We start from the raw sequence: 22554 nt of genomic DNA on the forward strand, positions 1-22554 counted from the left end.
CAACCCGCTCGTAACCAACAATTGGTCGTCTGTTAACGGCAGATGTTCTAGCGGAGTGCCTTCAAATGCTTTCCGCTGCGGGTCGTTGTGACCACACAAGCAATGGTTCCTGTTCTGAGCTCAGTTTACCGATGCAGCGGTCCCTCCGGTCCCTTCCCGCGGAAAATGACAGATCGGCCGTCAACAATGGCTCCGATAGAGCGCGGGACTCTTTCGTTTCCTGTCCCGTTCTGGCCAGAAGTACTAGTAATGCTACTGCTGGTAGTTCTGTCTACAGCGAATCCTAGCACACTCCTGCTATGATGTTGTTGTTGTTGTTGTGGGGCTCGACCAGTCCTGTCCTTCTTTGTTTCTGTCTTTCGTTCCACCAACTACATGATAGCTAAAAAGGCAGCCCACAACGAACAGGGCCAACGAAGGTACCGGCCTCTTGTCTTCTGTCTTTTCGGCTTAGTCCTTTTCTTTCTTTGCCGTTCGCACCCTCCCTCTGGCTTTTCTCTCCTGCTTTTACCCCTTTTTTCTCGGTAGCACTCACATACACCTACGACGCAACAGGAAAAGGCTGTGGGACGATGACAACATTTCCTGCTCCCGTGCGGTACTCCACGGCGCGCTGCAGAGTTTCTTTCTCCTAGTTAACTCAGACTGCTACCGCTGGTGCGACTGCTGCTGCTGCTGCTGCTGCTGCAATACTCACCTTCACACGTTTTGCCTTGTTGTCTGTGTGGCGTGGCGCCACACAGGCGACGGTGCCACGCCTTGCTCGCGCCGGCTACGTCCTATCCGCCGGTGCCATAGGCTATCGTACAGCGTTACGTCGAGCTGTAACTGTTTCGTTTAAGAGATTTAGGCCTGTAGTAAGGCTATTCGATATAAACAGGGCGAAGCGGTTTTTTGCGGCCAATGAAGGTTAGACAGCGAAGCAGACGAGAGCGCAAACGAGACTGACTGGATGCGCTACTGGAAGCGGAAGCCGAAGTTCTCCAGCATGCGCACCACATGCGCGCTTCTTCACGCCTCCTAATTCACCTTGATTATTAGACGTAAAGGACAATACCCTGAACGGATGTCCTTACTTCTATGCCTTTGTTTCTTTCACGTTCTCCGTAAAACTCTCCACTGAATCTGTCTCGAAAAATAGCTTACACTCAGACAACCACCACTAAAAAAGCGCGTGTTCATGATAACCGCGCCTACGGACGCGTCCTGAGGAGCCGTAGCCTTATCACATGTCACGCATCCATCTGGCGCCGCTCAGCAACATCCATAAAAAAAAAGTACCGGCAGGCATGGAACTCCGATGCTGATCGAAGCAAATCCTCGTGAGCAGCACTTCACTGACGACGAACTTGATGATCGGATGTTCACTTTTAGCTGAGCAAATGTGCGTCCCCCTATAGGTGATCCTTGGAAGGTCGGTCGTCGCTACGAAAACACTCAACTCTACACTTGGGGCACATCACAATCCATGAGACAAGGATGTCGGAAGAGTGTTCTCTGTTTGAATAGCTATGATGATCAGAAATAATAAGTTGTTGTCTATCAGAAGTGTTATCGACGAAGCCCCGTCATTACGTGACCAACAAACATATATATCGTATGTATATATATGTATAAATATTTATGTATATCATTGGCCAATATTTTTCGCCACTTGTTCGACATGAATTGGCCTATTAGTTTATCAGTTTTTCGTGCTGTCGTGTTTAATATCCTCTTTTAGTGTTGTATATCCGTTTTCCGTCATTTTCCACGCCAAGCTACCAGCTAATATATTTCCTATTTTCTTACAATTATAATTAATATTATGATGATGATTATTATTACTTATATTAATATTTTTACTAATATTCGTGTTAATATCCTTCTTAATGCTTTTGTAAGGTACTGGCTTTTTCCGTCGTCTTTAAAGGACCGTCGCAGCTTGTCGGACCCGTGTTAAAGCAAATTCGGAAAAAAATATCGCGCGGCTTGAGTTGTTGTTGCTATTGTTGTTGCTGACGGTTTTGCTGCTTTGTATATCGCTATTACTCTTGTTGGTGTTGCTGCAATTGTTGAAGTGAATAGGTCGTCGTTTTGATGGCGTCAGCTTTTTCTGCGTCCTATTATTCACTTCTAGTCGCTTTGTTGTACCTCGTCGGATCGTTTCTCTTCATAGAGACGGCGGTCAAACATGCATCTTCTAAATGTTGCGTGCCGTAGCTTGCGTACCCAGTCGTGGTTACTGGTCCACTAATAATTAACAAAGACCCTTTCTTCCTTCGAGTTCTTGCCTGTCGTAACGGTAATACCTTTCTGCTAACAGTTATTTATTATGGTGCCCTCTGACGCTGGTGCTGGTATGCTGCTGCTGCTGCTGCTGCCGTCGTTACGTTGATCAGCGGTTGCATTGAGCGGCCATTACAGTTGTTGTTGGTGGGTGTACTGCTGTAGACGCAATGTGCCCACAAAGAGATCGTCCTATGGTCTGTTCTATGTTATGCTAAAGGACCGCAGGGCGTTCACTGATAGGTCAAGCAACGAATAGTTGCTGTCTGGGAGCTTCTTTTCTGCCTTCCTGATTAGTATGTCGTACCTTGCAATCCTGCGTGTGTCGTCAAACCGTCCTGTCGGATGCCCTCCACTGGCTGGCTTGCCTAACCGTTGGCCAAGTCCCTTTGATAGGCCTTATCTATGTTTCAGGTAGATCGCAGCTGAAGTGCGACGAAACTTGAGCGTCTTGCCATGCTGGCCTGTATCGATATCCTGTGTTGTTCTTCAATGCTGCTGCCGCCAATCTAACTTTCGGTAACTTGTTAATCTTCCTTCTTTTTTTGATCAGTTGTTCGTAAGCCTCCTCTCGCCTTCACGGGGTCCGCTACTGCGAGTCACAGGAGCAGCAGCAGCAACAACAGCAACTTCAGCCAACAAACGAAGTTGAGTTTGTTGTTGGGATCGAAAGAGACTCTATTGTTAGTAAATCTGACTTTTTCCGTTGGTCTGCTGTAACAGGAGCGGTGATAGCAATGGCAAGTCGTCGTTGGAATCGTAGATTAGTATTAATAATAATAATATAATAAGAATCTACCAGTAGCTGATTGGTAGGTAAAACAGCAGCGATGTTATTTATCGGTTTTATGCTTGCAAAGAACCTGAAGCCAATTAAGGCTATCTGAGGTTTAAGGGGAAAGTTTATACTGAAGTTATCCGTTCGGGAAATGGTTTAGAAAAGGATTCTTTGCGTTGTCTTCTGTTTCCCTTGTGCTTGTTGTTGTTGTTGCTATCGGCAGATTGGCTAGCTTTCTTTCTTTGTTGTGATGTGTTCCTGCTTTATGTGCGTCAACGCCGACTAGTTACGATAACGCTGCAGGTGACTAGCGCCGTCGTTGAACGGAACGAATGAAGACATTTGTGTTGAGTGACAGCGGCCAGTTCTACCAGTGCAATCTTGTATCAGGTCCGGGCTGACGATCGACAAATGGAAGTTGGATGTTGCTGTTGTTGTTTGTTACGGTAAACGCGGGCGGTATTAACCCACTTCGCGGTTCATAAGACAAGCCGACGGCTGTGAACGTACACACATACACACACACACACGCACGCACACACACTCACACACACTGACACACCCAAACGGGCCCGCGTGTACAGACACTCACCGTATACGTAAACACAGCGGGTTGTAAACGGCGCGTGAATAAACACACGTTTAGCTTTAGGGTTCTCAATTAAAATAATAATGTTATTGTGAGTACTAGTAGGTGCTGCCTGGCAAAAGGTTTGTCGTGGAGCTATAGCGATCGTATTAGTAACATCATTGGCCGAAGGTCCTTGTAGTCCGTGGCCGGATTGGCCCTACAGTTGTGATAACGGCAGACGCTCTTACTCCTGCTGCTGTTTCGGCGGCGGCGGCGGCTATTGGTGTCGTTGTGGCCTTCGCCCGAACCGGAGTGTGCTCGTGTCTCTGGGGGGTCTGTGAAACGCGGGTCGAGTTGTAGTAGTGGCTGGGCTGGGAAGACCCCCTAAGAGACGTTCAGGAAGGTCAACTCAAAAACAGCCGTTGGATGCTTACTTTTTGGAGATTGTAGGGGTGGTGGTTCTGCTGTTGCTGCTGCTGCTGTTGCTGCTGCTGTGATGCGTCGTGTCGCGTCGCAATAGCCGGGGTCGTCGACTGTTGCGCGGACAGTGCGTATCGTATAGCCACCAACAATCAACGTTCGCCTCGACTCCTAGTCTTACCCTTGCTGATGGTATCAACGACAAGATTACAAACGGCACTTAGAATAGGGCGGCTACTGGGGCAGGAGGCTCGCAAGGACCGAACGCAGGGTCTTCATCGATTATGCGTTATGTTTGCTTTCAAGTCGCGACTCGGAACAACAACAATGACGACGAGACAGAGAGATTCGACGTCTGGTCGCAGCAGCCCCAGCAAACAGCTCTTTTTCGATTGAATGTCTCTATCCGGTGTACAGCCGCCGCTGTTCGATGTGGCCTGTCGAGTCAGGCGCCTCTCAGCAAACGGATATCCTGCTGCTGACGACGGCTATAGCCTTACTTGCTATGACCGACCACTGGTAACAGTTTGAGTTAGCGAATATTATTCCACAAAACAAACAATCGTGTACTTCACAATTATCGCAACTGGTTAATTTTATGTAGTTAGTTCTGCTCTTCGTGCTACTGCTACCGCTGCTGCTGCCGTTTCTTGCGGAACGGAGTAGACCGCAACTAAACCGTCGCTGTTGTTGTCCGGGCTGAGGTGTTGTTAACGGCGATTGTGGTCGTAATAGTAACGTTCGCGCTAGTAATAATGTCGTTACCCCGCCACGAGAGCAGGCGCTCTGGCCGCCAGTAGACGTTGTAGTGCTCGTTAGGCAGTTGTTCCCTGGGTGGTCGACTTTGAATAGTTGGAGCAGAAGTCGTAGCGGTAGCAGTAGCAGTCGTGGGAGTTCGGGTAAAAACACTGTGTTGAACAGCAAGGCAAGGAATGCACCTGCTACCGAATGGCCGGTTGCTTTTACGAATACTACCTGTACAAATAACTGTGGTTGTATTCGTAGTTGTAGAAGAAGAGGAAGTCGCAGCAATGAGTAGTAGTTGCAATCAGAAGCGGAAAGGAGCTGGCCCGGGGGGCGGGGTCGCTCTGGGCCTCTGACAGAAGCAGCACTTTGGGCGCGGAGACTGAACGCAGCGGTTGAGCCGCTTGAGTTGGCTGGGTTCGTTAAGCTTGGGTATGAACACTGGAAAAAGCAATTGCTGTTTGAGCTTCTTGGGCTGCTTGGACCGCTCGGATTCAGACACAGGCTCACGCTTAAGCGGCGACTGTGACTTTGGCCGTTGTGCTGGCGGTAGGGGCTTCGGGCACTACGAGCGCTTCGGCGGTCGTCTTGGGGGACTCTCAGGTGTCTCAGGTGTAGCCTGCGGTGGCGCTCGCGCACTCCGGGGCCTCGGGAGCACATGGGTCTATCTCGTTCACTCTCACATAGCAGGCGCTTTCAGCCACTTGACGCGGCCCCAGAATCCAATCGAAATCCAGCTGCGGCTCGGCGTACTTTATGGCTGGGGACACTTCGGCCTTCTGACGACACGTTCTCGGCGGCGCTGCGGACGCTTCGCTCCCTGCGCAGCCTCTACGGGGTTCTCTCTGCGCACCACCGCGATCGATCCCCCACTCGCGGGCGGCCCTCGGTTTGTCCGCTTCCCCTCCCTCCTCCCCCTCGCAGCTGCCGAATGGCCCGGCGCCCCGAATGGCCCCCACTGCTTGCTCGCTCGCTGGCTGCGTGCCTGACTGCCTCGTGCCTCCTTCCCTAGCTGGCGCCCTCCCCGCCTGTATCCCTGCTTACTGACCGACCAACCTCACCAGCCAAGGCTACAAGGTTCATAGCGGCCGCTCTTCACTGCTCTAACAGGACACGGAGCGCCAACTAGCGGACACCACCGAACACCGTGCGCACAGCGTCCACTGCACACGGGGTCGACGTAGAGATACCGCGGAACGAGACCGTTTTATACCGCTTGAATCTATCCTGTTCCACATTTTTTTCTCTAATTATTCAGCTTTCGGTCGGACTTGCGCAGATCGACAGTCGCACGTTGTCGTTCTGTTGGGAAGTAAGCGAATTGAACCCAAAATAAAAACATTCGCCTAAGCAGGGCGCTGGCCTATGACCAAACCCAGTAGAGCATAGGGCATCTGCTGACCAGCCACGACTTATCGGCTATTACTGACTAACTATTATCCGAAACCGGAGCAGGACAAGCTGCGACAGCCACCCCAAGCTATCGTCTAACCATCTTACAAGCTACGATCAACATCATCATCAACGTCGTCGTCGTCGCCATCAGTGACGACGACACGTGACGATCAACGCCACGGGGTTATTTTTCACGCATTCTTGATTGAAAGGTCGAGGGGCCGATAACCGAACCGGCGAGCGTATAAACGTACGGACACAAAACGCAGATATCAGCATCGCCTGTAACGGAGTAAATGCGCGATGCTTGGAGCTGTTTATTACATAAATGAGCCAATATATGTTAGTTATAGAAGTTGTCATACAACCAGCTGGTAGTAGTTTTAACGGAAAAGATGCGCTAAATAGTGTAGTCAACGGCTAACATATATAAGAAGTATTGTATAATTTAATCACTACAGTCAGAAACCGCCTTTTCCTTCTGCGATCAATTTTACCTAAAATGGATCAGGAAAGCAGAAGGTACAGAACGAACGATAAATACGAAAACCAATGCTAATCGTCGACAGCATAAAAAGGAAACAGCTGCGGTAACTAAAAGCAGGTAGCTTGGTCCAGCTAATATTAGAGAACAAACATTTGAAGACGGTTAGTGGCTTCCAAAGCAAAAAATTACTCAACGAAGGATGTTACCAAATAATTAATAATTATAAACTATATATAGTATATAAACTAACGTTAATAAATAAAATTATTTTTTCGTCAGGTTTCTTGATTATTTTTTTTTAATTTTCGATGCTCATTGGATTTGCATTAACAAAAATGCGTCTTTCGTTCTGCCGCGATGAATTCTGAAACGATGCGGAAGACGTCTATAATTTGTAATAACAAAAATTGAGATGTTTTTATTTAATTAACGCCAACTGTGTTAATACTAGCAGCCACACTGCAACACGTAGCCAGGCTAAAGTTTGGCAACTTACAATAACCAGATTTCAATTAACTATTAAATGTTGGCTTATTTTTTGGGTATGTTTAAATTTGCTACGAACATTGTCCTTAGAAGAGAATCGGAAGCATTTATTGTCCAATCTCAGTTTAGTTTTTCTACCTATGCTGTAAAAAGTTGAATTTCTTGACCAATAAGCGATTTGTTTCTCGCATAAGGCGACCCTATCCACCGCTTGACTGAATATCTAAACTGTGTTTCTGTCATGGCGTCTTCGACAACTACGTAATCGGTTGATGGTCCGCATGCTTAGAACTAGGTGTGAGGAAACAGAGCTTTATTTCTCATCGATATAGAGAATGTGGCAACGTATGATGTCAATAAGACTCAAAGTAAACAACACTAGATTCATTCGATTAGTTGTTTTCTAGTGCAGCTCAAAACAGTAACCCAAGTTAGTTGACAAAGGTCTCCGGAAAAACATCAGCGATTTACACATGACCACTGACCACATGACCTGTATGTATAATATAATGAAACAAGTTACCATCATCACAAATCAATTCGTGAAGTTTTCGAAAACAGAAATGCTTGCTAATTATCCGATAATTATTTGTATAATTTCTTCTGAAATTTAATTTTCTCAATTTACACACATTAAGAAATCTGTGACGTAACCTTTTTACATGCTAGTATGTTATAGTTTTTTTTCTCTGTGGTTGAATCAGCCGTAAACAAGTGAGTAAGCGTTCAACAACTCACAAAATAGTCCGTAGGTCGATGATATGGGAAAATCGGCAGATTTGTCGGCAAACTGATTGGTTTACTATCGGCAAAGGCCTCAGCAGGTTCACTGAAAGGTTACGCGGTTTAATCCTGACCCTTTCGCTTTTCCAATTCGGTCGTGTATCTGTTTAGAAAATACGACACATTTCTCTTTATTTTCTACATGGTTGTGTACGTAAATCTCACCATTGTCGTCCACTGTCTCAAAGTTTTGACTGTTTATGCGATGGCTTTTATGTCTCGTACGTGGCAAAATCGTCTGTCCAAGCGGTCTGCGTCGTCTCAATGGGAATTCCACCGGTCGATGCTTTCGCCGTCGATGCCTACCCTTACGATACCCAAAGCTCCAGCCGCCGCTACAGTGGCCTATACGCGTACGTTCTGTGTCCACATCGCTCTAAGGATTTCATGCGCCATTCATGATTCAGCGCGGACTCGACACGAACGGCCCGCCGGTCGCGCCTCTTCGGTCACCCGCTTGTTATCCGCACTCACCTTTATTGCACGTGACACTGCATACAGTTGTACAGGTGAGCAGTAGCTGTTAATATAATATTGTGGCAGCAAATGCCGCTATCCTGTAGACGCACACCTGCTATACTGTGCTCCGCACAGGGCTTATATAATGAATGAATGATATGGAACAGTGACGTAGTTCCATGTCCTATAATGAAATGATAAAAAACAAAACGTTTAGAATATATGCATACTGCTTGTGGGCTACGGAGGGTGGCTAGCTATTTTATTAGGGGAACACAGTTGAATGCATAGATACAAATTAGCACAGAGCCCTCTATTCTTACCGAGATTATGCAACACCTGTCTCGCCCATAGCTAACCACAATAGTAATTTTATTCAACATAGTAATTATACAAATGAAAATAGTTATGGCTGTATTCAAATATTGCTTGTGTTCATAAGTTGAAAAGCTCATATTAAAGCTATATTTCTGGGTCATCTCAGAATCTACTCGGACTAGAGAGGTGCCTTGAAGATTTGTTTTAAACTGTTATTTAGGTGTTTTTGAAACAAAGTCTTATCTGCGGGTTTCTGATCCGTGCGTGTAGCGTTTTGGCAATGTCATTTGTTGCTATGGCAAATGATTCGCTCGACTGCAAACTCTCTAAAACGACCCTTGTGTTTGGCTGTTCCATAGATGTCTATTGAAACAGGTTTAACCAGGAAGATACATCTTACCCATATTTCAATGCTATATTCGCCCTCAGTGGACACGCGTTGTTTGTGTTAAATCAATGGCTGATAAAATTTTTATTAGCTTGTGCATCATCTAATAGGATAACATCAGCTGACACAAAAAGCTCACACGCGTAAAGGAAGGTCGTTTCCAAATAGCATGGCTGAGCTTTTCACTTTTCCAATGTTTCCAAGTTACCGTTGTAAGGAACTAACTGCATGTTTTTGAGAACTACATTACCGTATTTCGGCTTGTCCGGCTGGACTGACAACGAAATGTTTCTTCGTTTTGCTTATAACCACATATGAGACAGGTTGGATGGTAACGCTGCGTTGGCATTACAGACTGGGGTCGTCATGACTCAAAGGAATGAAGCCGATATTGTATCGATGGATTATTGCGCCGTGCGCATGACTCATACATTCTCATATTAAAAGTGATAGTTTGCCTACCTCGTCATTCATCAGTTATTCAGTGTTATTCAATGCGTTCTAGAGAGCGTGCTCAACAGTGACTTACCACAATAATAATCGATCGTGTGAAACCTCATATTTAGGACAATCTTCTAACTCCAAGTAGGCTATTTGTCTGACGCACGCGAAATTTCTCATAGCGCGACTGCTGGCAATTTTCACGTCGAGGTTCCTTTCCCCTCGCAGTCGCTTTCTGCGCCCCCCACTTCTTGTCGTATGGGAATGGATACATATTTTAGAATCCGGACAGGCATAGCGAAGAGCTAAAATGGCTGTGCAGGACAGGAAAACGAGCACCAAAATGGAACATGATCGTATGACAGTGATCAGCCGAATATAGATATTTTCAGAGTTAGCTTATTTTTGTATAGATGCATCGCTTTCGAAAAACGAGGCTCAGTTTACCATCGGATGAAGGAACGTAGTTCCTTTGAGTGCACCTTCAAATCTTTACGTTTCAATTAAGCCGCAGCAATTGCTAATTCGCCGCTAGTTCGTTACCCTAAATTTGGTCACAAATTAGGACATGTTCGTGTCAAACTTGTACGTAGCAGCTTCAATTTCGCTCCAGCCAAAATACATTTATTTTGTAGCACTATTCGATAAGCATTCTGCCAGTTCAGTGTCGATCTTATTATCAAATTTTGTATTTGCTCTAAATGGCATAACAGCTGAGTTATACCGTCGCTTTTAGAACAAATTGTCTATATATATATATATAAGCTACTCCTGTAAATGAAGGCTCTTCAATTTTTAAGACACTGTCGTGTGTAACCCACATCAAATTTTTCTTTAAATTGCCAAATATTTGTATAGCCATGTGATACGCATCAACCCCTCATATAGAGATCTTCCTATCTTTTAATCATATTATCGTCACTAAACAATCCTGCAACATAACCTGGTTAAATTTTACTATAACGCGAAACCAACCGCTCATGTAAATGTACAAATGCTTACTCTACAAGCGTAGAGCTTTTGTGTGTTTAGAGTTCCCAGTCTAATATAAGCGTGAAATATGAATGTCGTTATACTGAGTCACAGATAAACAATGCGGAAGCAAAATTTAAATTCGTTATATGGCGTAAGCATTTGTTATATGACTGAAGAAGTGGCATAAAACGCAGCCATACAAAAACGCCAATTGAATGGAAACGCTATTGAAAAAATGCATTGATAGAAGCTTACCTGGCTAGCAACTTCCTCAACCGATTTGTATTCGATTAATCGAAATACAGGACACCTTGCGACACTAAAACATAAACCGCGAACTTTTAAACTCCAGTAATCAAAAGTATTTTTAGCAAGGCTGCTGAAGACCATCATCAGTACCAAAAACGGAGATGTGTATCGCTAACGAAATATGGCGACTAAGAGATACGTACTGTTCGGTAGCTCTGAGGCAATCCAAGCCGAGGGTCAACCAGATATAAAAATTCTTTAAATCATTGAAACTTGCACCATCGTTTGAAGGGTACTTCGAATACTCCGAAAGTACGGCCTATCAATGATCGTAAAAGCAAGCAGAAGTTAGGTGCGATCCTATGATAAAATTGTAACTTACATGGAGAACTGAACGGTCAGGACTTATTTGTTAACTCAACGACATGGGTGTCACTTTTGCACGAGGTACAATGAGTCAATTAAAATCACAAAATAATTTTATCAGATGCCATTAAATTGAGGTAGTATTCGAACTGCAATTATTTTGATTCAATAAAGAATTGCTTTGAGCCTCATTTAAGGACAGAGTATGGACTAAGGTGATCCAGAATACCCGGTCGAGACTGCTTTCAACTATGATCTAAAGTGACAGTTTTTGTACGAGAATTAAATATAATTCAAGGATATTTATACGTTTAGATGTTAGTAAAAGCTTTGTACAAGAGCACCCTGATCTTCAAGGGGGTATCTCTGTTTCTAAACTAGGCTAACTAATACTATGCTAATGAGTCCCATATTGTAGTTCGGTATGAAATCGCGAGCCCACATGATGATAATTGCTTGAACAGCTCCCATGAGACCCAAACAATGTGTACGCGTCCACAAGTTATAATTTAAGTAGGTAAAAAAATTAATCAAATAAATTGTGGTTGATATCATGCCGCTCGTCTCCCCCTAATTTAAATTAATAACCCAAATGACGCTAAATATTTTTATATGATTCTATGCATTTTTTATGATATTGAGATACTGTGCTGTGTTGACCTGTATTTTATAAATTTTTGATCACTACCAGGAAAGGTAAAAAGAAAGTTAATTTATGAACCTAGACTTGTTTTTAGGGTCGGTTCAGGTTGTCATTTTAGGAATTGTGTTTATAAAGTAATACTGGATAACTTACTTTGATCTGGCTGATAAAAAAAAACAGTTCTTTTCCAGAATTGGTACGTCACGATACCTTTCTAAGTAGTAGGAGGTAGCCGGAACAGTTTCCACTAGTCACAAAATGCCCTGTATGAAAGAAGTCTACATAATAATGATAATAATAACTGTAGCCGTGTGGTAGTAAACAACTCTAATTAAATCTAGTCACAAGCTATCATGTTATTAGTGGTTTAAAGTCCAGTGTAAGAAAAGACGAAGATTTTTAACATTTTTAGTCAACGATGGGGCTCAAGTAGGTGTAGAAGTCGGCAACGCCTTGAAGGGCAAGTCCAAAAACGTCGCGGATATTTCCTGTAGGCACGCAAATTCACTGAATGGTATCCGAGACTGGGTCAATATCTTAGATTGTAGCTTAATAAAATTTGAAGTCTGCAGAAAGTGATCTTAGCGTTTTTTAGATGAAGCGGCAGATGCACTTTGGGATATGCAATGGTTGAACAAGCAAAAGCCCGGAGGAATAATCTGGTAAAACTTATATAAGCAATGCATTTAAAATGGCTCCAATAGAAAACCCATAATTTCTGTTATAGATAAAGCCCAGTACTTAAAAAAAAAAAACCGTCATATTAGGCAAACCCGGACAATGGCTTATTGATAGTCCAACCTTGGCCAACGCTTTGTATTCGGCGGAGGCCTTGTTGCATGTCTGTCTTTCGACGACAATGGATTATGTCTTCCACACATATGCACGCAGACATAATTTTCACATATTAACTGTTGATAGCTGTGCCTTTCTCTATTGTAAAATGTCTTTCAGCCTATCTCCCTTATGAGAAAGTGTCCTTTTCTACATAACTTAAATTTTACTTAGACTGCGCATTGTATAAAAAGTCAATGAATTTGAGAAGTTATTATTTGGGTATGACGTAGAGCAGCTCAATTTACAAGTTAAAGCAAGGGAAATCCCTCACAAGTAAAGCTTTTAGTACTTATTTTAAATTGTCATCGGGAACTGCAATTAAGAGGAAACTTTTTATTAAGGATAAAGTGTTGATTTTTACTCGTAAATATATCTGAAGAAGTTGACTTTGCGCTTTCGGCATCAAGCCACATTTTTATTCTAATACTCAACGGTGGCACTATGTGCAACGTTTTTTTTAGCTAGCACATTAACTTTTATCATCATTTATAGGCAATCGACGCTGTCTCTGCGTCAATGAAAGATGTTCTCGTATGAATTTCAGATTGCCATCTTTTAATAAGACCAAGTGCTCATTCTTAGCGCAGCCATTTCTGGATAGTACATGTATACTGTAATGAATAGCTGTAGATACATTACCTTTACTATATCTATGTTATATGTGTATAAATGCAATACTCAACGTCATGTTGTATACGTTGACATCGTGTAGCAGACTAGTCTTAAACCTGGTGCTTTACCTTGGATTAGCCAAAGCCACTGATCAGCCATCGATACGCTGTCAAGGTAAGCAATCGTCCGATACATCCGACATTGCAGTAGCAGGGGCCCACTTACCGCATAAGTCATTTAATATGCTATTTTGCTATCCGTGTATCACGTCGTTAATATAACTGAAAGGCTATGGTTGATTAGTTTAGCAGTAAAGGGTAGCTTATATGTGAGAGTGTGTGTGTTATACGCTTCAGAAAAAATTTGTACGAAAATAAGAGCTCAATGATCACAAGTTGAAGTGTTTTCATTTCAATTCATTTTGATTGTAGCATATAACCGAGTGTTCCTCAAATTCATTACTAATTATATATATATATAAACGGATCGACATAAATACTTCTAGTATTATATTATAGTAAATGTTTTTTTGGTACTTAAAGCGTAGAGTAGAGGTTGACAGAGTGGTTTGAGGTAAATAAACAGTGGAGATACAATAATTGCCTTGCAACTTCGTGTCAATGTTCTGATGGAGGAAAATATAGGCGGCTTAGTGGAGGCCGCTCAATACGGCAAAAAACGCAGTGATGAACCTCGGGCCAGCCCGAAAACGAAAATCTGAGAAACCAGATCGAGGAGGTGAAGCGTCAGATAGCCCAAGAACAATGGCCTGAGGACCAAGTCGTGTGGAGGATTGGGAGGTCTCTCAGAAGCGCTGCTTTGATATGGTATGACCGTGAGGCGTTAGAGGCCGATAAGTGGCAAAAATTCAAAATAAGCTCGCGGACTGCTCCCCAAAGGAAAAGCTCAACTTACCTGGCTATTTGTTTAACCTCATTACAATCCGAAAAGGAACATTTATAAATTTTAAGCCAGAGGTCGGCTTTAAGGTCTTTCCTACAAAAATACGAAGAATAGCGAAATAGATTTTTCGTAATTTCAGCACAGATTAGATTATATATATATATATATATATATATATATATATATATATATATATATATATACATACAGTTTTGTTTGGCGAAAATCATACAGCTTAATTCAGATACCCAATTGAATTTTTATTTAACTTTTGGATCTGAGTTTGGTAGGATGTAATTACATAAGTTAACGACAACAATGTACGAAGTCGGTCATATGCAAAGTCACGCGTCTTGCGTACTACTTCAAATGATTTCTGTGGGTATATGATCTCGGTTACGTGATCTTTAGCATATAGCCCCCGCGTGTCTTCCACAGATTTGGCTCAATATAGTAACTTAATCTATGTATCTAAGCAAGCAAGAAACAGATCCTCTGTAATACAGCCTGGTGAATTGATTTATATTATTATTATTATTATTGCATTACTATAATCATCGAATTTTTGAGTAATCTAATATCGTAAATTTACTTTGTATTCGCGGAAGCCAGTAAAATTCGCTTTAGCATGAGGTGCGGAGGGCAAAAAGTTCAACCAGTTTCTATCATTAAGTGATGCGCGAAGATGTCTGCATGCGCGGTCTATGGCTGCCTAAATGCTTCTGGAACTAGCCTTTAATTTATTTATTTAAATACATGCAGAGATTAAATGATGGTGAATGTGTAAATGTAGATAGAGATAGACAGCTTAATCTATGAAAAAAAAAATTAGAGATGGCTTTATTGGATAGTTTATGAGTTATTCTCGGACCCAATATTTGTACCAAATGCACGTACACAATGTTTTTTTATAGTGCCTCTACTTATACCGTAACAAGGCTCTTGTGTCGAAGGCTCTTCATCGTGCTGCTAAAGGCGAACTCAAAACGGTAAAAAGGAAAGGTAAACTTCTTGTTCATCCAATACAGTCTAGAGCGTTTCCCTATATTCTTTCGCTATAGAGTTGACGTAACAACTTACTTCACCGTGCAATCAGTAAGTTTCTCTATGTGCTGTAATATATTAATTGTATTGATATTCCGTTCAATCAGTTAGAGCTGAGAAAAATAATAAACATTCCAGAAAATTACGTTATGAGAAAATTCTCATAATATCCCCGTGAGGCACCAATTTTGACTCTAATCGACCCGAAAGTTGCTTTTTTTTAACATGATAAATCACGAATAAACTACTTTACATTTTAACTGACCTGGGCTAAGAGACATGTAATAAAATATTTTGTTTGAAGTCAGCTATTTTGAAAAGCAGATTTTGAATGTTTTATTTTCTAGGGAACGTTATCGACGCTGATAATAGCTTGAGATTAAATCGATAAACTAATAGCAAAGAGGGACCTTGTATATCAAACGTACTTATCGACGGCCCTTTTTCTTCATATTAATATGAACGAAAACTAAAAAAAGCCTTGAAAGTATAATTGTGTAATATTGCAGCTACTGTTGTAAGACATGGCGACATCATCTTCATCAGCAAACGTAAATTCCCTACTTTAAAGCTCGTCTCTGGACGGTGCCCAGTATTTTCCATTGAAACTATCTAATAGATAGCAGGCCATCAAAATTTGCTCGTCAACACCTTTTTGTTTAACGTATTAAATTTAAACTGCTCAAATAATATATAACCCATGTACTAAAATTATTTCAAGCTATTTAGCTTATTTTATAAAATAGAAAAACACGTTACGCGCACCTGTACCCCACGTGTAGGGTATTCGCCTGGCAGCATGAGAGTGTTACCCATTAACATTAAGATCCTTGTAATCGCCGGCCTTTGATAAAGAGGGAGGACGTAAAGGCTTTGAGAGAGTGATTTAATTTCGTTCCAAGTATGGATAAGCAACCCACCTCTTTTCTATCCTGTAGGTTACTTAACGCTGTCATTAGTTCGAATGCGCAATAATTTTGTCCACTTAAAACACTCAATATTTTGTACGTATTTGTGGGGGATGATCGCAAAAAATCATAGTTTTTATGATATATATATATATATATATATATATATATATATATATATATATATAAATAACTTGCCCTGATCCATACTGCCAAATTGAACGTAGCACACCCACCGCCAAATTTGGTTAGTCAGTTTATTAATATTCTAATATTGTACCTAGTCTGACTTATACAAATTGGACAAATACAGAAAATATGGAATCTACTAAGATCCTCTAACAACTGAATAAAATAAATAAGGCATTCAATTGGATAATAAATTGCTTTACAGTCAACGCACTGAGATATATGTAATATTATTTAAGCAAAATCAATATTTCGAAATGACACTAGATCCCGTAAATTAGTCTCATATAAGCAATAAAGTCTCGACCCGTATATACATATCATGCCTGCCAAAAAGCCCCTACTTTATAAAAGACACTAGTAACACGGGTACACCATATCAATTTATTACAGTGCTATAACGCCAGCCATGGCAGAGTTATACGAGATGTTTCGGCCCCTCGAAAACTAAAAGTCAGCCGGAGAATGCAAATTAGCTCGTCATATCTAGTTTGTTTATTAAACTCAATGTTCTTTTACTATTGATAGCTACGATTTGTCTGATCTGAACATATTTAGACTGCGATTTTACATAATATTGTATAAATCTGGGCTTTTTTTTGAAGTGTAAATGTGTGTAGGTAAACGAAAGGCAGTGAGATCTTAGCATTGACGACAGGGTAGCGCAAAATCGGAACTCTTGTCCACGTTGAAAACCGAGAGACGCCACATCATGCAGCCTTAAACGATACTTAGATACGCCATTGAGGAGACTGATCACCCTACTTAGACTTGGAACCCTAGAGCAACTCTAAGACTAATGTGTTATAATGATTATATAATAATAGCTTAAAATCTCGCTGCTCATCGATGTATTTCTGTGTTCCATAACTTTTTAAGATAGCTGAATATTAATCGCTAAATATGTAGCAACTAAATTCAATTGTCTAGTCTTGAGTTTCCTTTTGGAACAAAATAAATACACAAGCAAATAAAGAGTACCAGTTAAACTATCTTTATCCGATCCAATTTAACAATTCTATATTTACGTATTTACATCAAATGAGCCAGCTTTCTTGGAGCATATTGATAAATATTAACTGTCGAAGGATATCATCAGACTTGCTAATTATGCCGCCACTTTACGATACTAAACAAAAACCGTCTTTAGGTATACTTTGAGATTGTTTCGTTGACTGTTCTGTACTAGTAGCATGTTGAAACTCAAATATATAATACCCCTTGACTTACAATATTGCACTACAAGCAAAGGCTCTTGTAAATCATAGACATTTAATTGTAATTGCTAACCTTAACCGCACTCGCAAATCTGCAAGTACAAAATGCGTTGATACCATATGTGATTTGGAATGAATTAAGATTACTTGTGCTGCTTCAACGTTTCATTTTGTTCACCAGAGCGATAAATATGTGTAACAGCCTTTTATCTTAAACAATATTGTATAGATAACCGTAATAAGATAACACAGTGTAAATTAGAATTTTTTTTGTAAAAAGCTTAGCATCTCTGACGCATTATTCATTCGCAATCCTCTCTATGGCTCGTGTTTTACGTCCGGTGTCGCCGTTAGATACTTCATTACCATCACGTGCGCTCATGGTTAGCAGACAAATACGTGGTACTCGGACCCAATAAAATGCACCGATCGATTTGCACGTCTCTTCAGTGTTTCTTGTATATGGTACCCGTGCCCATATTTTCAATCACTATTCACTGGTTGATTTGTTAGATGTTTTACCTTGTTATAACCATTCAGCGGTGCTCCACCAAGTCTCTTTATTGGAGGAGTTTCTAGAGCATGTTGTGCTTTTGGCTTCTCTGTAAGTAAATATGATACCTCTCTATCACAAACGTTTTTAGAATTTTATTAGTTGTGCAAAACTTTTATTGACGCCCTTTGGAATAATTAACAAAGATGCTTTTATTGTATGGCAGTTGCCTTTCAAATTCCTTTTACTATTACATTCACGCGACGAATCAGTTTTTTGCTAAAAATGTTTGAAGACAATACGGAAGACGTGAAAGAGGCCAACTTACAACAAACGATTTAAGGCATTTGTTAAATCATTGTAGATTACAGCTTAAAAATACATAGTGTGTGAAATATACCTTTGTGCTCCATAACAGTCAAGCAACTTAGGAAACTAACAACAAATTAAACTTAGGCAAATTCAACAAAAATTTGAAATTACTTAACTTAATTGTTTTAGTGTTAAGTTCTATCGCCAACGATTCCGAAGCAGATTTCCATTGTAGTCAATCAGGTGCACGATTTTCCCATATTTTTTCTCTTAACTCGTGCTTGTGTAGGCCATTTTTCAGTAAATTTATTGAGCGTCCACTCCAAAAAACAATGACGAAACCGTAAGCAACACAACAGCGGGCTGGGCATCGACGATCTTTGACATTCTAACTAAGGATAGGCTTGGCCATGAAATATTTGCCTACAAATACAGTAAATGGGCGCATTTATATGTTTCGAACAATTTATCTTCATAGTCTAATTAATATTTATCGATGAGAGCCGTACTCGTTTCTCCCGCAATTGTTCCATGCTTTATACCCTGTTCTCTTCTAGTAAATTTCAAATTACGCGGGATGCGTCTGCCGCGGAGCGATATGTCAGCTAGTTTATTGTGGTCAACCAGCGGGCAAGTAAAGTGCCCAACAGAAAATTGTGCGGTAGTCTGAACAGCCTGCTCTACTGGAAGAATAGGCCGACTGGCCGATAATATTTGCTAGCTACTCCGGTGTACGTGTGCAAAGTTTGTATCGTGGTATGGTCTATAGCCATTTTTTAATATGTCTTTAAGGAGCATAAGTAGCCATTATGTTCTATATTCTGTCTAGATTAGTCTTGCTAAGTGTGTCTGTTGTAGTGGAAAAATTCTCTGTTACAAGACTAATTATTTAAAGTCGTATTATATTGTTTGTTTTCTTGCTCATTCTGCTGCTTAGACGGTAGGCGGTATGGCGACCTTGCTGAGGGCATTGCGGTCCACCGGCTTGCGGGCTCCGCAGATTACCAGGGGCCTCTCCGCTTCATCCGCGCTCAACAACAAAGCCAATATTAAGGGTTATAAGGTGTGTTAAATAGAGTAACACTACATTCGAAGAGTGAAGTGATTTCTGTCAGTGGTTGTAGAAATTAGATTAACTTACAACCCCACTCTGACACGAATGCAATTGCCTGCTCCAAATAGCAGGCCCGTCTGTGCATTTGTTCCAGGCATTCGAACGAGCCATAAGCCGGTACCTCTACTCATTGGCTGTAGTTGGAAAGTGAAAATTTCTCTTAACTTGTAGTTGGCTTTTTAAGACCAGAGATATCGCCATGTAAACAGGTCTGGCAATAGCAAGCGGTATCACTTTCCAAGCGGTCTGCCTGTTTGACGATTATAGTATGGTTATATAGAAACCGCATTCTAGAAACACGATTATGCACGTAAATAACAACGGTGTATGTATATACAGAAGAAAATGTACAGACAAATTGTAAAACAGACAAATTGTAAACTTGTATTGGGAATTTTTTTTTACACGAAATGTTATATTCTTCAGTGGTTCTAACCTGTGAAAATTCGTACTGGGCGATGTTGTGGGCTAGATGATAGATAACGAAGAACTCTAAAATAATAAATAAAATCTGTGGAGGACTCCCATTGAAATGACCATCCACTATAACAGTTACACTAGCTCCCATGATAAGTTCAAATTTGTTGCACGAATAAGATTCTTATCATTATTGGTTTATTGAATACGCAAGATCAATCCTTTTTCGTAATTTAGGGTAGTTGGTGTCGCTTGGCTACACGACGAAATAGAGGAACGCCGTGGCTTTGCTAAAAGAATGTTCTTAACCGATGTTTGCGTAGAATAACCGGATGTTCATTAATACATCTATTACAGCCCAAGAAGATTTTTTACATTAAAGCTGTGAGACGCCTTTATAACAGTGGCATTGCTACTGCATTGCTTTAAGGAGAAGTACCAAAGTTTCAACAGTTTATAAATAAAAATAGCAAATTGTCAACTATGACGGCCTGAAGCTGCATAAGCATCTTACTAAGTTTATCGCTCTTACACAGTCACGTTGCAGAGCCTCGATGGACTAAAGTTGTTACGTCTGGGCTCCTTTTTGACGGAAAGATAAGAATTAATAATAAAATTTGACTGCTTAATCGGTAATCGAATTTTATTATTTATCGCTCTCAACTCACGACGTTTGCGTGCTTCGTTAAAGTGCAACGGAACGTCTACTTCCGATTTGCTGTAGTACAGCTCTTAGATTTAGGAAAAAACCAGATGCTGCCAGACTTGATCAGTACATGGGGGGGGGGGGGGGGGGGTACTAAGTTTCGTACATGGAGTTGGTTAAAAGCTCCTAAAACTGAACGCGTTTAGAGAAAAAAATTAGCAGAGGTTATGATAACACAACCATCATGCCAAAAGTCTATTTACCAGTAAATCTGAAATAAACGAATTTTTTTCTGACTTTGTTCATACTTTAATGTTCCATATGAAAGAAGTAGCATTATATAAGAAGTTAGTTTGAAGCGCATGGTATTTTAAAAGAATATCGGGTGAATGGTTACTACCTAGTGTATTTAACACAAAATTAGTTTTATTAGAATATTAGCCGTCATTAGTTTTATTACTAAAAAAAACTAAATAATCAAGACCTATTTTATTTACATGTACCAGTAGTATACTTAGGAGTAGATAATGTAAAACAATCAAACGTAACAACAATGAAGATGTAATACTTTGTTCGATAGAGTTGTGTATCCGTTAGTAAAATGTTCGTTGTCATAACATATTAGTAAATCTTTAAATATTGGTCAAATATGTAACAAAAAATTTTCCTGTTAGCAACTGGGGTATTAAGTAAGTAAGAATGTTGCAGAACTTCTGAGTTAAGATATTTTAGAGTTACTTAAAAACACTCTTTAGTACCCTAGATAGTGTATTACGGTACAAATAATTCTGAAGTAAAAATATTCGTAGGTATATTTCTAAATTTTACAAATTATTGTGCTTTGACATATGTTGATTGACAACAAAAATGAGAAAAATACTTCTTTAGGATTTTAAAAGATTTGGTACTTTTGTCCTATCAAAATAATTGCGCAATTTACTCTAAGCAACCGTCGAGTTGCATTTTTCTTTTTGTCTATTATAAGTTGGCCTGGTCTGTCATACCAGACATTCAATATGCCAGTATGTAATTCACTCAGTGTGCTAATTCTATTACCTATATCGCCTCAATTTGATCATACAGTAATGAATATGATGGGAATATAATTTCAGTATATAAGGTGTCTGCCTACAACCGGTTCAATGACCTTATTCATGGACAATCTTGAGTTAGGTTCCTTAATTAAACACATTAATCTAATAGAGCAGAATATATGTGTTGGGTTGGAGGGCTATGTTAATGCGGTAGTGAGTGTAAAAATTGACACAAAGATTTAACTTCAGTAGTGTCTGAAATACGACATTTGTTGGCGATTGATGCAGCTGACTATAGCTACGCGTTTCTATTGAGAGAGGAAACTAATTGGGGCTTAATATGACCAGCTTTTCGATTCATTTTGTACATCTTTTTGGCCAAGCTTCATCTAAATTTAATCACGGATTATGAACCATATTTGTAGCGAACACAAGCTGTGTGAATGAAGTTATTCTTTTATATGTGGAACAAAAATTATAACCATTTGGATAGCTGCAATTGTGAGTTTACTGATTTGGCGCCCTAAAATTACAGGTAGTCGACCACGAATACGATGCGATCGTTGTTGGTGCTGGCGGAGCGGGTCTTCGAGCCGCTTTTGGTTTGGTAGAAGAGGGCTTCACAACTGCTTGTATCACCAAGCTCTTCCCAACGAGGTAAGGGCGCCGAAGTAGTAGACATGTCCGACCAAATCTGTTCATGATTTATCTTTAAGCCAGTACGTAAAACTGACAAGCTTAGGTATCCTGAAATGTCTGTTCTTTTAGTCTTGGCCTTTCTGCATTATCTCGAACATTATCTCCATAGAAGGGAATGTTTCTGTAAGAAATTATCCTTTAGAAAAGTGTCAATTGAACATTTTCTACATAACCTCTTAGATCGTGATCGTCCATATGACAGGAAGCCTTTTGTGATCGACAACTACTCTGCTTTGACCTGAAACCTGCCCTTAGTACCAGTATCGAGTAACTGACTAGCAACATCGTTACTTGTCGATTTTGAGAGACCGAGTTCGAATCCATGTATAACCAAAGAGTGTTTGATGAGTCATAATTT

General features: G+C 40.8%; 1 protein-coding gene across 1 annotated transcript in view; it reads left to right on the plus strand.

Moving 5' to 3' along the window:
• The first annotated feature begins 8307 nt into the window (after positions 1–8307).
• Positions 8308–22554, plus strand: part of LOC111251173 (succinate dehydrogenase [ubiquinone] flavoprotein subunit, mitochondrial-like) — a 15228-nt gene continuing 981 nt past the window's right edge. Inside the window, exons 1-3 of the mRNA XM_086990484.1 lie at positions 8308–8441; positions 19224–19349; positions 22033–22154. Coding sequence (XP_086846610.1) covers positions 8331–8441; positions 19224–19349; positions 22033–22154 — 359 coding nt within the window. The 5' untranslated portion in view covers positions 8308–8330. The remainder of the gene's footprint in view (positions 8442–19223; positions 19350–22032; positions 22155–22554) is intronic.

The sequence above is a fragment of the Varroa destructor genome, unplaced genomic scaffold, assembly GCF_002443255.2.
Source record: "Varroa destructor unplaced genomic scaffold, Vdes_3.0 BEIS01000005.1, whole genome shotgun sequence".
Taxonomy (NCBI): domain Eukaryota; kingdom Metazoa; phylum Arthropoda; class Arachnida; order Mesostigmata; family Varroidae; genus Varroa; species Varroa destructor.